The 13,498-nt window shown below is 45.3% G+C and overlaps 1 protein-coding gene across 2 annotated transcripts in view; it reads left to right on the forward strand.

Moving 5' to 3' along the window:
- Window positions 1–6,179, forward strand: part of LIN52 (lin-52 DREAM MuvB core complex component) — a 56,371-nt gene extending 50,192 nt beyond the window's left edge. The window contains exon 9 of one of the 2 annotated variants that reach the window (XM_061998077.1): window positions 146–6,179. In XM_061998077.1, coding sequence (XP_061854061.1) covers window positions 146–445 — 300 coding nt within the window. In that variant the 3' untranslated portion in view covers window positions 446–6,179. Of the gene's footprint in view, window positions 1–104 lie in introns of both variants that reach the window. The other variant, XM_061998078.1, reaches the window with a different exon arrangement.
- Window positions 6,180–13,498: the final 7,319 nt, after the last annotated feature.

Below are 13,498 nucleotides of genomic sequence, written 5' to 3' on the forward strand. Positions count from 1 at the left end.
TGTCTTTGCCTTGTTTGGATCAGATTGTTTGGGCTGGGGTCTCCTGCCTGCCTCACAACTTCTGGAAGTTCTTGTGGTTTTAATCATTTTGTGGGCATCTTCAGGGACCTACCTGCCTTTTGTTTTCTTCCACGGGAACTGGCAGGGTCTCCTTTACACCCGTGCTCCTCGGCTTGAGCTGTGGCAGACTGAGATGGGCCTCACCGAAGAAGAGCATGTGCCGGGTGCTGCATTTCTCTTAAGGCTAACTCCCAGCGAGGCTTATCAGAGATGGATGGCAAGTCTTCCTAACCACATGGTTGGGTTTGATGGTGCGCTGCTGTGTGGCAGAGTGGGTACCCATGCACTACCAGAGATGAGAAAGCACAAGGCAGGCCGGGGAGCTGAACTCTGTGCCACCCAGGTGGGCGGTGGTGAGAAGGTGGGTGTCCCCAGCAACGGGTAACTGCTGCGCAGCCACCGGCCCCACGCCACCAGAGCTGGGCCCCAGCGCTTGGGCCGCTTTCCTGGCTGTTCCTCCCCGTCCCCCTTCTCATCGTGGTGCCCGGGAGGCGGCTCCCCATCCGTCTGCGGCGCAGGGAGCGCTGGCTGCTGCTCGTTAGAAGAATTCCCCCAAGTCAGACCTATGGTACGAGCCGTGTGAAGCGGAAGACAATTAGGGGCTTATTAGTGTCCTGGGGAGACGTGTAACTTGTGTTGCTGGGACTTACCAAAACAGCGAGAGTCTTACCGGCAAGCTCCAGCCGAGAAAAGACTGAGGGATTGTCTCACCTAATTACGGGGAATGGGCCTCTTTGTGTTTGTGATTCGGTACGGTTGTCCGATCGCTTTTCTCTGGCTGCTGGCTCAGGCCGAGCTGGAAGTGTGCTAATTAGAAGAGAAATGGACGTAGTGATCCTGTCAGCTCTCGTTACCGGCGCGGACAAAGCCGAATATTATTCAGAGGCAGTGTTTTGTGAGTGTCCCCCTTCCAGCTCTCATTAAGGGCAAGGTTGGTGGATGGGGAGGGGACTTGACCACATGGGTTGGCTAATGGAGCACAGTTACCGTTACTGTGCTAATTAACAGGCTCAGGAGGCAAATGTTTCTCCAACCAGCACTCCCAGCAGCTGCACCTGGTGCTTCCAAAACCCAGCCATCTCGCTAGGCAAGCCAAGCAAACACTGTGTGTACTAGAAGGGGGTTTTTACCCCCTCACATAGAGTGCAAGGTGTCATCTTCTGCCCTGCATGGGTGAGGAGCAGGTAGCAGGGAGAGACTTGAGGGGGCCTCCAACTGCTATCAAGAAATATATGTCCTGTGAATTGTGATCGTCACAGGTCTCATTGTGGTCAGGAAGGGGAAAGCTGGAAAGATGAGAAGTGACTCAGAGGTGAATCACATTGTTCCTCTCTATACTGATGGTTGGACACTTTTGGTCTGAGGTGAGAAGCAAGATATATGTACATATCAGGATGCTTCTTTAGCCCTAGAATGGCAGCTAGGCAAAACCAAAATTATTTGCTTGGATTAAGGCAGGTGAAGATGATGACCAAAGGAAATGACAAAATACTTACACTTTCATGCCATTACTCTAAACCTGCTGTAATGGAAGTAGAGACAGTGATGGGAGAGACAGAACAGGAGCCAGAGAGGTCTGTAGCATCACAGCAGTTGAGATAGCAGCAGAAGGGAACAGCAGTGGGTGGTGAGGAGAATCAGTGGAAACAAGTATTCTTATTTACTTGTTAGGCAGACTTTCATTCTAATGCATAGATGGTTTTTTTGTTAGGAATGTAGTAACTTGCAGAAGTAATTGCCAGTTGATGTTTCCAAAGTTATGGGAATGTGTTAGCAAATAAGTCTGATTTGGATGTTATGGTCCCTCTAAAGGTCCTTAATTAATCAGTGTGTTTGGACTAGATGTAGCAAACCATATAATTACGTCTTAAAGCTTTCCATTTGCGTCCTCTGTTTTAACAACATACTCGTATGCACTCACGCATGCATGGATGCTGTTTTCAGACATACTTGCTTCAGTGTTAAAGCTACAAGAGGTTCCCACTTTTTCTTCCTTGGGCTATATGTACCTGATGGTGAAGCTGTTACAGCAAGAGGGTTAGCTGTGCCTTTCCAGAGCTCCAGCAACAGTCTCCCATCATTTTGGATGAAGTTTGAACTCTGATTGTGCTTGTGCCTCCTTACTTTTCTGCCTCCCATAGCTGTGAGCCCAGCAAGGACTCATTCCCCATGTACACTATGTCCTAGCAGAGCTGTAAAAGCCTTTCCCTTTTAACTGGGGCTCATTTCCTACTGGCTGCTGTGATGGCTTGAATCTTAGGAGTCTTGATGCAGAGACTGATCTCCAAAGAGGGCTTGGAAAGTATCTGCCCTGCAAAGAGGTTTATTCTAGAAGGAGGAGAAGTGTAATCCTCTTACTAAAACCCAGAGAGAAAAGGCGACAAGCTTTACTGGTCCTGCCTTACACAGCGAACTGGCAGCATTTATGTTGCCTCATGAACAGAAAGACACAGAGAGCAAAACATCTGATTGCGATTACTCCACTTGACCTGAGGCTCTCTGATGAACACACAGGAAAACCCACATCACCGCTGCTTTCAAGAGTCCCAGCAGAGCAGATCAGTAACACCTGTTACTGAAGAGGAAAAACTACTGTTACTGCCTGCAGATGGCCTTCCCTGCAGAAGGTACCCTGCCTTCCAGATGCTTCAGTCCTGACCTAAGGAGGAGCCTCCGATCAGCGGGAGAAAACTGAAGACCATCACACCCACCTCCATTTTCATGCTTTGGAAGCTCAGGAGTGGAGTCACCTCCCTGAGTAAGAGTTGGTGACACTTCCCATGTCAAGCCTCTCTCAAGAGACTGGACCTCACTGGCAGTCACCAGGAGACAAGTCTCCGAGAAAACATGTTGCTGGTTTCTCAGTTTCTTTGCCCAAGGAAGTACTAGAGTTCTTGCTTGTTAGACCTCTATTTTACCAGCCTGTCATCTGCTGTATAAATAGTATGTCAAATTTCCGACTTCCAAATGCAGAGAAGAACTGACTGAGTATAAAAAAGTGTTGGGTTTGTGTCCTTGTGCGGAGGACATTCTGGTGAAGAACTTCCTTTATCAGATAAGTAGCACTTGATATAGTGAAGACAGGTGGAAAATATGCAGACGGAGGGAAAAGGTGCAATGTCTTCTTGTGTCCTTTGCCAAGACCTTCTGGCATTCACGTACCACTTACCAATTGTATGGTACCCAGTGTGTGGGCTGGAGGGGTGTTTGGAGCAGCTTCAACTGCATTGTAGTAGTTAGTTAAGTCACAGTGATGTCAGCAAGTATCAAAGCTTCATTGTGCTGTGAATCATAGAAACACATCATAATTAGGTGAAGGTCTCTGTCCTCAAGAGCTTATGAGCAGATGAAGCAGTAAAAGAGTAGGAGAAAAGGAAACACCATGATGTAAAGAGACTTGTTGGAGGTTGTCTCACAAACACAACTAAAACCCAGTGACTTAGCCGCAGTCCAGTGGCCCTTGCACTGCTTGCCATCTGCCTTGTTGTTTCATTAAATAGATGTGGCTTTAAAAAAAACCCAAAAAAACAAGGGCCTAAGTAACTGTGAGGCATTAGTAATTTAAATAATGATACATTACAGTGCAGTGCCAGACATTTTCATTGCTTTTTAAAGACCTGTAAGAACTATTTGAAGAATGACTTTTTTTTAAAAAAGTCACTTTAATGCAGCACTAAAATTTAAAAATGGAACACTAAAAATAAAGGTTTCTCACAGTGCTTTTAGCTGCCACAGTGTACACGTGCTTTTAGGAGAGCCATGAGCATTACAGAGATCCTAATAATGACTATAACATCTTCACTGATGTCGAATGTTTAACCTGACCTTCCTGAGCCTTTCACACCCGTGCAGAGAGGCTGTGCTACTTTCCAGATTTCATGTCATTCTGCCATCTTAAAATCCTTTCTATCGCTCTGATGCTCTGTGGGTCTGGTCCTGCCTTAGAAGAGAACATTACTGAAGTGATCACTGAAGCTCTCTAGGGACTTCAAAGTATATGCTGAAGCAAAAGAGAGAACACTTCTCTCATTCATTTCAATAATTGGGAAAGGGAGGAATTTGCTACAATGAATATTAGTGTACTTCATTAGTGGAACGCATCTCAGTAAGGCTTACACGAGTTTCACCAGCAAGCATCAAAATATTATTAGCAAGCTATTTTGGTAGGGGAGGACTGTGGAAATGGAGTGATATGGAAGACTGAATGAAAAATACAGGGAAAGGACGAGAACTTAAAAACAGGGACTCAGAAACAAAGAGACCAACAGAGGTAAGAAAACAGCTTGGAGGACGGCAAGGCATGGGCAGGAGGCTGGGGACAGTGCAAAAGAGTGAGGAAGGCATACAGTTACAAATGTAATTTTAAAAGAAAAATAGTTTTAAAAACAAAAGGGGAGAAAACAGGAAGAGACAGTGGTTTCCAGCAGGAATGAAGTCAGAAAAAAGCAGAAGTGTCACAAGCAGAGGAACTAGCATGGATTTCCTTCTGGATATGTCCCTCAAGATTCCATTATCAGTGGATTCTCTGATGCCTCACGCTTCAGTGAGGGCAGTCATTGCTTGTCTTCCCTTAGTCAGACACTTAATGTAACAAAACATACAGAAATATATTATCTGCCCTCCACAGTGTTTTCTGAAATTGGCCTACACATTCCAAATTTATTGGGACACTCGCAGACACCTGTGTATGGGTGGTAAGAGAAAATGGCAAAGAGCTGAAATTGCAAATGGATTAAGTGATGGAGAGAGGGAAACATTAGGAAAATGGGGATTTATGTCTGCTATTAATACATTTAATTTTTACTGCCATGTTCTTTTCTGGTTTTACATTTTAAAAAATGAAATTAATGAGGATCTATTTAAAGCCCTCTTCGTCCCAAATGAGACTGTCTTCCCTGTGAGTGTCCACACTCGTTGTTTCTGGGGAGAAAAATCTCTTACTGCGGTTTTGTGTCCACCATGTGGTAGGAGAGACTCCAGGAGCTCCCCTACCAGCTGTACCACTAAAACCTGCCTGGGACCTTGTTGACAGCATTATGTGGGACACAAATACAAAAGCTGTAAAAGCCTCATGGTCCTTCCATACTGGGGTGAATTGCAACCCTTTTACTCAGATCTCTGGTTATTTTTCTGCTGACCTTCACTGCAAGTTGCCACTTTGTTGGTTTCTGCTGCAGTGTTTCTCATCGGGTGTTTTTTAGGGAGCTCCTCCTGACTGGATATGGTGGTTTGCATAACACATATTTTTACTGGGATCCCATTTTATTTTCAGCTGGTCAATCCCTCATGTCCTATATTTTACTCTCCTAAGAAAACTTCCTGCTTTCCAGGCTGAAGGTGTCATGTCAAGAGATGTTAAATAGGAGAGAACCAACCACTGATCTCTGGGAGGGAGACCTCTCCCTCCAATACATACCTTTGTACACATCATTATCTTATATTTGTGTGTCTCCAGCCAATTTTTAATTCCATGTAGTGATGTAGCCAAGCCAATCTGAATTAATTTTGAGCAGGATTCATGTATCAAATGTTTATTAAAATCTAAATGTATCAAATCCACCGTGTTCCCTTCATCCACTAATTTTATAATTCTATTTTAAAAAGCAATCACGTTTCTCCAGCACAATTTGTTCTTTATAAACCCCTACTGCTGATAATTGTTTTCTTACCTTTATCCCTAGGTGGTTAGTGATCTTTTTTTCCTCCCATTTTCTTGATTCTTTCATTTTATTGGCAATAGATATTCCCGAGAACTTCAGATTTCCCTTTTTCCTTTCTAATGATCAATGGCACAATTCCTTTAATCTCCAGGCAGCTTCCTAGTTTTTGTAACTTATCAAAATTATTGTCTGTGGTAAAAAAAGGGAGTTTGTCATTTCCCTTGTAGCAGGTGGGTAGATGTCTCTTCATCACAAGCCCCAAGCCTGAAAACTTACTCAAGTATACGCAAAGTGTTACATCTTCAATGAGCCAAATGTGCTGTCTGTGAAACAAATGTGTAGAAAACATTACCAGGCTTTTTCCCTGGTAATATCTGTTCTGGGCAATCGTTATTGCTTACTGAGGATGTATCAGGAGTGTATTTGTACATGGTTATTTTATTATAATGTTCATAAAAGTCTTAAACTAAAAAGAAATAAAAATAGTATCCAAATAAACTACATACATATTTATACGTGTGTGTGAGCTGTAAGTATTATTGCGGGAAGCTAACAAAAAGGACGCTTATCAGATCAGTAAATTAATTTGGTCTCAGCATTGGATTGGAGATCAGTCATCAAATTAATGCCAAAATAATCAACATCTATAAATTCTGAGAAGCTACCCTGCTAAATTGGTTATAAATCTCAGATTGGAGTTACACCAAAGTAAACAGAATCTGGTCTTTCAATGAGTGAATATCTGATATCTTTTCATGTCTAGCACCTACACAACTTCAAAATAGCTTTATTTGGGAGAAAGTGTGGATAGATACTCAGATTCAGCTGTCACCTCACTCCTCTCCTCAGCCTTACTTCCCCAGATCTGCAGGAGGTGCTTTCAGTGCATTAAGCAAAACGTGATGCACAGGAAACCTTTAACTGCTTCCGCCTGAATTCTGACATAAGATAGCAGATCATTGCATACCCCCATGCCATTCCCACACTTACAAAGGTGCCCTCTTCACTCTGGACCTTCTATCCTCACTTGGATGTACATAGAGGTGAATTTTTGGAAGGAGAAACTCACATGGTGGCTTACTCTTTCCAAGGTAACCAAACGCTCTCAGGGACTCCAGAACAGTATCACGGAATATTAAGGGTTGGAAGGGGCCTTGAAAGATCACCCAGTCCAACTCCCCTGCCAGAGCAGTACCACCTAGAGTAGGTCACACAGGAGCTAGTCCAGGTGGGTTTTGAATGTCTCCAGAGAAGGAGACTCAACAACCCATCTGGGCAGCCTGTACCAGTGCTCCCTCATCCTCACACTGAAGAAGTTTTTCCCTATGTTTCTTTGGAACATCTTATGTTCCAGCTTATACCCGCTGCCCCTTGTCCTATCATTGGACATCACTGAGAAGAGCCTGGCTCCATCCTCCTGACACCCACCCTTTACTTATTTGTAAGTATTAGTGAGGTCACCCCTCAGTCTCCTCCAAGCTAAAGAGCCCCAGCTCCCATGTAGCCCTCCTGGTGACTTGCTGATCTAAAAGGAAAGATTTCCTTCTCTGAGATTCTTGTGGTTCACATTGTCTTGCAACACTTTCAGACAAATTAGGTGTGAGGTTCCCATTGGGACCTTCCAGTTTAATTCAAATAAGTATGCAAGAGGTCAGCACTGCTGTACGTGAACGTAAACAGTTCACGTAAGCTGAGGATTCAGAAATATTATTGATTTTCTACAGCATGGAACCTGATGGCTTTTGGTTTTCCTCTCACCTCAAAACATTAAAATGCGGGATGTGTAAGAATGGTCTGGTTTGTTCTTCTTTGGGTCAAATGCCTTGAAAAAATCCAGCATTTTGTGGTTAAAACAAAAAAAAACCCTACAAAAATAATGGGAAAAATACTAGCACATTCAACATCTATTCATCAGCAAAATAAAGATACATTTGGGCTAATGATAAATTCCATTATTGCTATTTCTTCTACTAACTTAAAATGAGATAAATGTTCTTATTTTTCTTGCAAACAAGATAATTACAGTAACTCTCTTACTCCTGAGCAAGGCAATCGATCAGGCAGCTTCTCTTCTGAAACCCAGATGTTGATGGAGAATAGTTACCTCAAAGCTCTTCAAGATGAAATAAGTTCAAAATAATATAAAATCCTGTGTACCTGTGTATGCTCCTCTGCTGACTGGCTTCTCAGGAACATTAGGTTAGGCACGTGTATCAGTAATTTGTGCAACACGTACTGCACTTGTGTGGGAAGTGCAGAATTTTAATCCCGAGGTCTCATTTAAGCTTCAAATATGGGCTGGTTTGCTGGTGATTGGCAGCTGTGTCACATAGGCAGCACCTGAAAAATACCTTTCTTTGGACTTAAGAATTGAGATGTTGACCTAATTGGTTTAACCATGGGCTAAGTATATCTGTGGCAGTTTTTGAAGCTGTTTATCAGGATTTTGACCTAAACTTCATTGATGCCACTACCAGCATTGATCTGGGAGAGGTGTTGTTCCAGCCTCTGCAGAGTGGATGCCAACATGTGCATGTACAAACGTGGCCACAGATACATATACGGCAGTTATGACCTCAATTTTAGAGCAACACTTCATCGAGCCTTGTCTAGATTCATACAGACTCTGTGTATCTGGGAAAAAATCAATTACTTCTGGAGCCAGACTCAATAGAAAGCTCTTTTTAAAATTTTCCCTCTTTACGTTACAGAAGTTATCTTGGGTAAGAGTTGGAAGTATTTCAGAAAACTCAGACCCAAGAAGCCCTCCCTCTGGACATTCATGCTCCTTGGGCTCAGAGCAATCCTCTCAGCCTGTTGCGTTATCTCAAGCTACAGAAGTATCCAAATTAAATGAAGACACTGGAGAATCAGTAGGTCACTTTTAAAAAAGTCACCGATGACAGGTAGTGTTGTGAATAGGTTCAGGCAGAGCTCCAGCTGCAAATGCAGTTGTGAGGTAGGCATCTGTGGCTGGGCATGTGGTCCAGAGATGTTAGTACTGAACACTGACCCACACCTACCAAACTGAAGAACAGCTGAAGATTTAAGTGAATCTTAGTATTTTAGAACAAACTCTCCTCCTGAAATGGCCTGAGCTATGCTTGAAGAGGAAAGCAATGGAAAGGGTATCCAAGATAGAACAAGCCATGTCACTTGTCCATGTCTGAAAAGAGTTCTCATCCAGGCGACACAAATGACTTCTTCACATGATGGCTGACACAGCATTTTACACTGGCATGGACATCAGCAACTACATCCTTGCAACTACTCAGGTAATAATCAGAAGCAGAAATATCTTCCCCTCCTCCTTGAAATCTGGAGACTTTCTAAAACACCTTCTAGAAGTCCAGGTTGCTTTTAAAAAATGGTAAGTTGACTTCCATGGACAAACAATTTGCTGAGTCTTTCCCCTCTTCTGTGGATTCCCAAGAGCTGGAGGATTCCAAAGCTAAAAATTCTGAGATAAAAAGCAAATTCAATTGAACAAGGTTACCTCATCTTTGATCATCCCAGTAATTTCCATTCTGTTAACTGATTCAGAAAGTTTGTGTGTAGTTTGTATTGGGAGTACTTGCACTTCTACTACTGTAAAACAAGCTACTGATATTACACACTTCTCTGAGTATTGGTGCCTTTAACAATCTTTTTTTTTTTTCCTCCAACATCCCCAGACTTAGTACAGAAATGAGATGTCCTAGATTCAATGAAATTCTGTATATGCTGTATTCAAATAGCAATAACTTGTCATGAACATATACCAATAACCAGTCTCTCTAGCTGAAGTGACATCAGTTGAAGTCAAAATACACTGCTATAGGGTGAATTGTATCCTGATCCATAGATCCAATATGGCAATCCTAGTGAGGCTGCTTGCTGCTTCCTCAAGGATCATTGCTGCTGCTGCCTACCTAGAGCTTTACAGCTGTGTAAAATTTCATGCTAGAGAACTAACTCACCAAGCTCGCACCCAGCAATTTCCAGAAGGAGCTCATGACTCAGCTGAGTGGGGCCTCTGGCTTCTAGGGATGACTTGGGAGTTTGGGCAAATGTTCAGTATCACAAGGGAATACTTTCCTAAAGCTTAGGCCTTGAAAGAATCACAGTCCCCATGAAACCTTCCTCCTTCAGAAAGGCACTCAGCATCAGTGTGGTGCCTGGTGGATGAGGCTTTCTACAGCAACAGAGAATTCTAAAGGTTTAGCAAGTTAAAATAGAGAGTACTTTTCCTGTCTGCATCTACCTCAGATACCCTGTTAAATGTGGGCAACCACTTGATCTACCTGGGTCCTAGTGTTCCAGCTGTAAACTGATGATAACATTAAGTAAAAATGTTTATGGTTAAATCTATCCAAGCCTTAATGCACTATTGATTGAGTCTGTGGCAACACACAAAAGAGAAAGAAATTCACTACTAGGTAGCCTGGTGCTATGACTAATGCTTAATATCGTTCCACCAATGTATAGATAGTCTTTGCACTTATGCTAGAAGGCAACAGCCTTGTAATAGTCAAAATGAGAAATGGCCAAAGTTTAGCCAATTTTAACAGTGGATCTAGAGAGAAAAAGAGGAAACTACCTGTCTGGGCTTCTCCAAATAACTCCTCTCCCAGGTTCCAGGTGATAAATGTTGGGGTGTTCTCCTCTCAAATACAACTTAAATTATGGACACCTCCTCCTGAAAGAGACAGACACAGGAGAAATTCTGAAGAGGCGAGCAAAATTTATTTGTCACGTGGGTCCATTGGGCCTCCATACCATGAATCATCACCAAGTCTGGGTGTCTTTAGGGTAGAAAGAAGGAACAACAAATGAGAGAAAAGTATTAAATAATGAACACCAGAGAGACCAGTCAGCTTTACCTAACTCCATGAAATTTAAACAAGAAGCCTTAGAAAATGAAACCCCAATACACTTCAAAAGGATGAAAGGAGTGTACAAGTTAGCTGTGGAATGTAATAACAGGATATCAAAGCACGTTGGTTAGTCAGATTTCTGAAATCCACAGTCAGCAATATGCAGACGAGACACCTATGGCTATTTTTCATCGTTTCTGATCACACCAAGAGTATGAGGACATCACAGTGCTTTCAGGGTAGCCACAGGCAGAAGTGAGGCCGGAGTAAGGCAGAGGGATGATGGCAGTGGGCAGAGGGAAGTGCCCGAGAAGGCCGCAGTTGCGGCACAGCTGCCTTTGGCTGAAGAGCCTGAGTGGTTGGGTTAGACTGGGGTTTATGATGATTTTGGGGATTCTTCACCAGATGTCCATGTGGGCGCTCAGGAAGAGCTGTCTGCAATTTTGCCAGGAGATTCCACTCCTTCCTCCATCCAAGCTTTTGTTGCCAGTAGCAGTGCAAAGTAGGTTGGTATGAAGCTTGCAGCTGCTAGGACAGTCCAGCTATCACAGTGTCCTGCAGTCACTCTGCTCACAGCCACCGCTTTCTTGGAATTCAGCTTCTCTACCACTTCCTGTTCTGGCTTACCACTGAATCCTGAACCAAGCTTAATAATCACTTGATACATCAGGGATGTCTGTGGCAGGACTTCCAAAAGCTGAGATGAAGTCTAAGGGTGGTGAGCACTCGCACAACAACAAGAGCCATTGCACACCTTCTGACCTTTCAATTACATTTCTCTGGCCACATCCTGCTGGACACGATTAGCCAACAGCAAGGTACGTAGTTTAAAAAGGCCTCTTCTGTTCCTTGCCTCAGCATTGCCAGGAACATCCCACACCTGCCAGTGCTCCCCTGCAGCTATGTCTTCCCCAGGAGAAGAGTGGCTGCAAGGCCAGATTTCTGGAAGGTGGCAGTCACATTCAGGTAACCTGCATTGTACTTGAGGAATATGGTCAAGTCGGTTTTATGGTCAGTGCCCTAGATTTAGGGCTCCAAAAGCTGGATTCAGATGTTCAACATGACCTTGGTTATGTCATTTAGCCTCCCTCTATGCAGGAATCCCTCTGGTTCCAGAAGGGTGAGGTAAGGATAAATTTGTAAACCCAGGGGATGTGCCCAAATTCTGGTGAGGGAAGTTGTACAGCACGTTCATAGGATGCTAGGCAAACAGCCCTCTCTTGCTGTCTCACCATTCGCTCATATTAAAGAGCAACTGAAAAAAGCCTGCTTGAAAGAAATCCCATTTTCAATCAGTAGTTGTATTCTCTGACAGAAATATGAAGTGATTAACGACGCCTTGCAATGACCTGCTGTTCGGCGAGCACGGCCATTTGCAGAGCTCTGAGGTCCTGGGGGAGGAAGGACCGGTGGTACCCCTTCTCCACCCCCCAAACCCCCGCCGGGGCCACGGTGGGCACCGCTAGCGGAGCCGCAGCCTCAGGAGCCCACACCCCATCTACCCGCGTGCTTGGCTACTTTCTCCCCGAGCCCTCACCCCAACGCAGACCCTCGAGAGCCTGCTTTATCACCGCGGGGAGCGCTCCCGCCCCGCGGCATCCCTCTTGCCGCCGCCGTCCGCGGCTTTTGCCCTGCCCGGGGGCGCCGCAGCATCCCGGCCGCACGGGGCGGGCCGGGGCAGCCCGGCGGGTCCGTGTGCGTGTCCCGGGCCGCCCAGGTGAGCGGCGGCGCCGAAGGGGGCTGCCCATCACCTGACCCCCGCCCCTCCCCTCCAGTCCGTTCCCTCAGACAGGACGTCAACTTAATGAGCCTTCAGGCCTGTAATTAGCTGTCAATTACCTCAAATTAATCAACTCCTCGCCTAATTAAGCATAATCGGCAGGTGGGCAGAAAACGGGCCATTGTGCGGGAGCCATGAGAAAAGCATGGCTGGCAAACTTGGTTATGCTCAGCGGCGCATTCCCGGCCGCCGCGCCACCGACACCCGGGCGCCCGCCACCGGCCCCCCCGGGCCGCCGCTGCGGGACAGCGCCCTGCCACGGGCTGCGGAGGGGTGTGGGGCCGCCCGGCCTGCAGCGGGGGGTGACGGCTGTGCCTACATCTCTGACCGCGCTCTGCTCGTTCTCTCTCCTGCCTGTGCCGCGTTTTCCTGTGTGCTCTTAGTGACTGGGAAGGGGCCCGTGGTCACCGACCCAGGCCCGCCTCGGTTACAGGCCCACCCTACTTACCGGCCTGAAGGTACGCGTGAACGAAAAATGAGATTTCAATCGCTACCCATAAAAATGACTCCTATTGTGTTATTTTTTCGTGTGGAATTAGCACGACCTACAAACGCCTCGTGCTCCAGAGCTCTGTTTGGCGGACGGGAGATGCTCCCCGCCGGGGCCAGGGCGAGAGCAGGGCTGCTGCCAGCTTTTGGATGTCACTGGGGCGCCGGAGCTGCTCTCTGCTGCACAGGGCCCAGATCCTGCACCCTGCGCGTGAGGCCCCGGCCCACATCAGCTTCATCACAAACAGCGTCGTTCTGAGCTGTGAAGAAGGGATGAGTGAAATGCAATTTCATGGTAAAAGTCTTGTGCACAATAGTAAAGTGAAAGGTCTTGATTATGCCTAGAAAGTCCCCTGTTTGTTTTTTTTTTAATGTAGCCAGATTATCACCCGGTGTGCTGGATTTACACTGCATTAGCAATCGTCAAGATTAGAGCAGAATCCTCAGATAACAAACAGGAACACAAGACGTCAGTTTGTGACATAATAACAACATGAATGCAACAATAATCATAGTTGAGAGGAGAAGGATGTGGTGGAGGGTGAGTCAGATCTCTGGGCTCTGAAGAGAGAAGCAGCCTGCATTGGAGTGTTCTTGATTAAAAATATCCCTCTGTTTTGTCCCAAAGGATGATTTTACACTTTGTTCTTGAT

This window comes from Colius striatus, chromosome 6, assembly GCF_028858725.1.
Source record: "Colius striatus isolate bColStr4 chromosome 6, bColStr4.1.hap1, whole genome shotgun sequence".
Taxonomy (NCBI): Eukaryota; Metazoa; Chordata; class Aves; order Coliiformes; family Coliidae; genus Colius; species Colius striatus.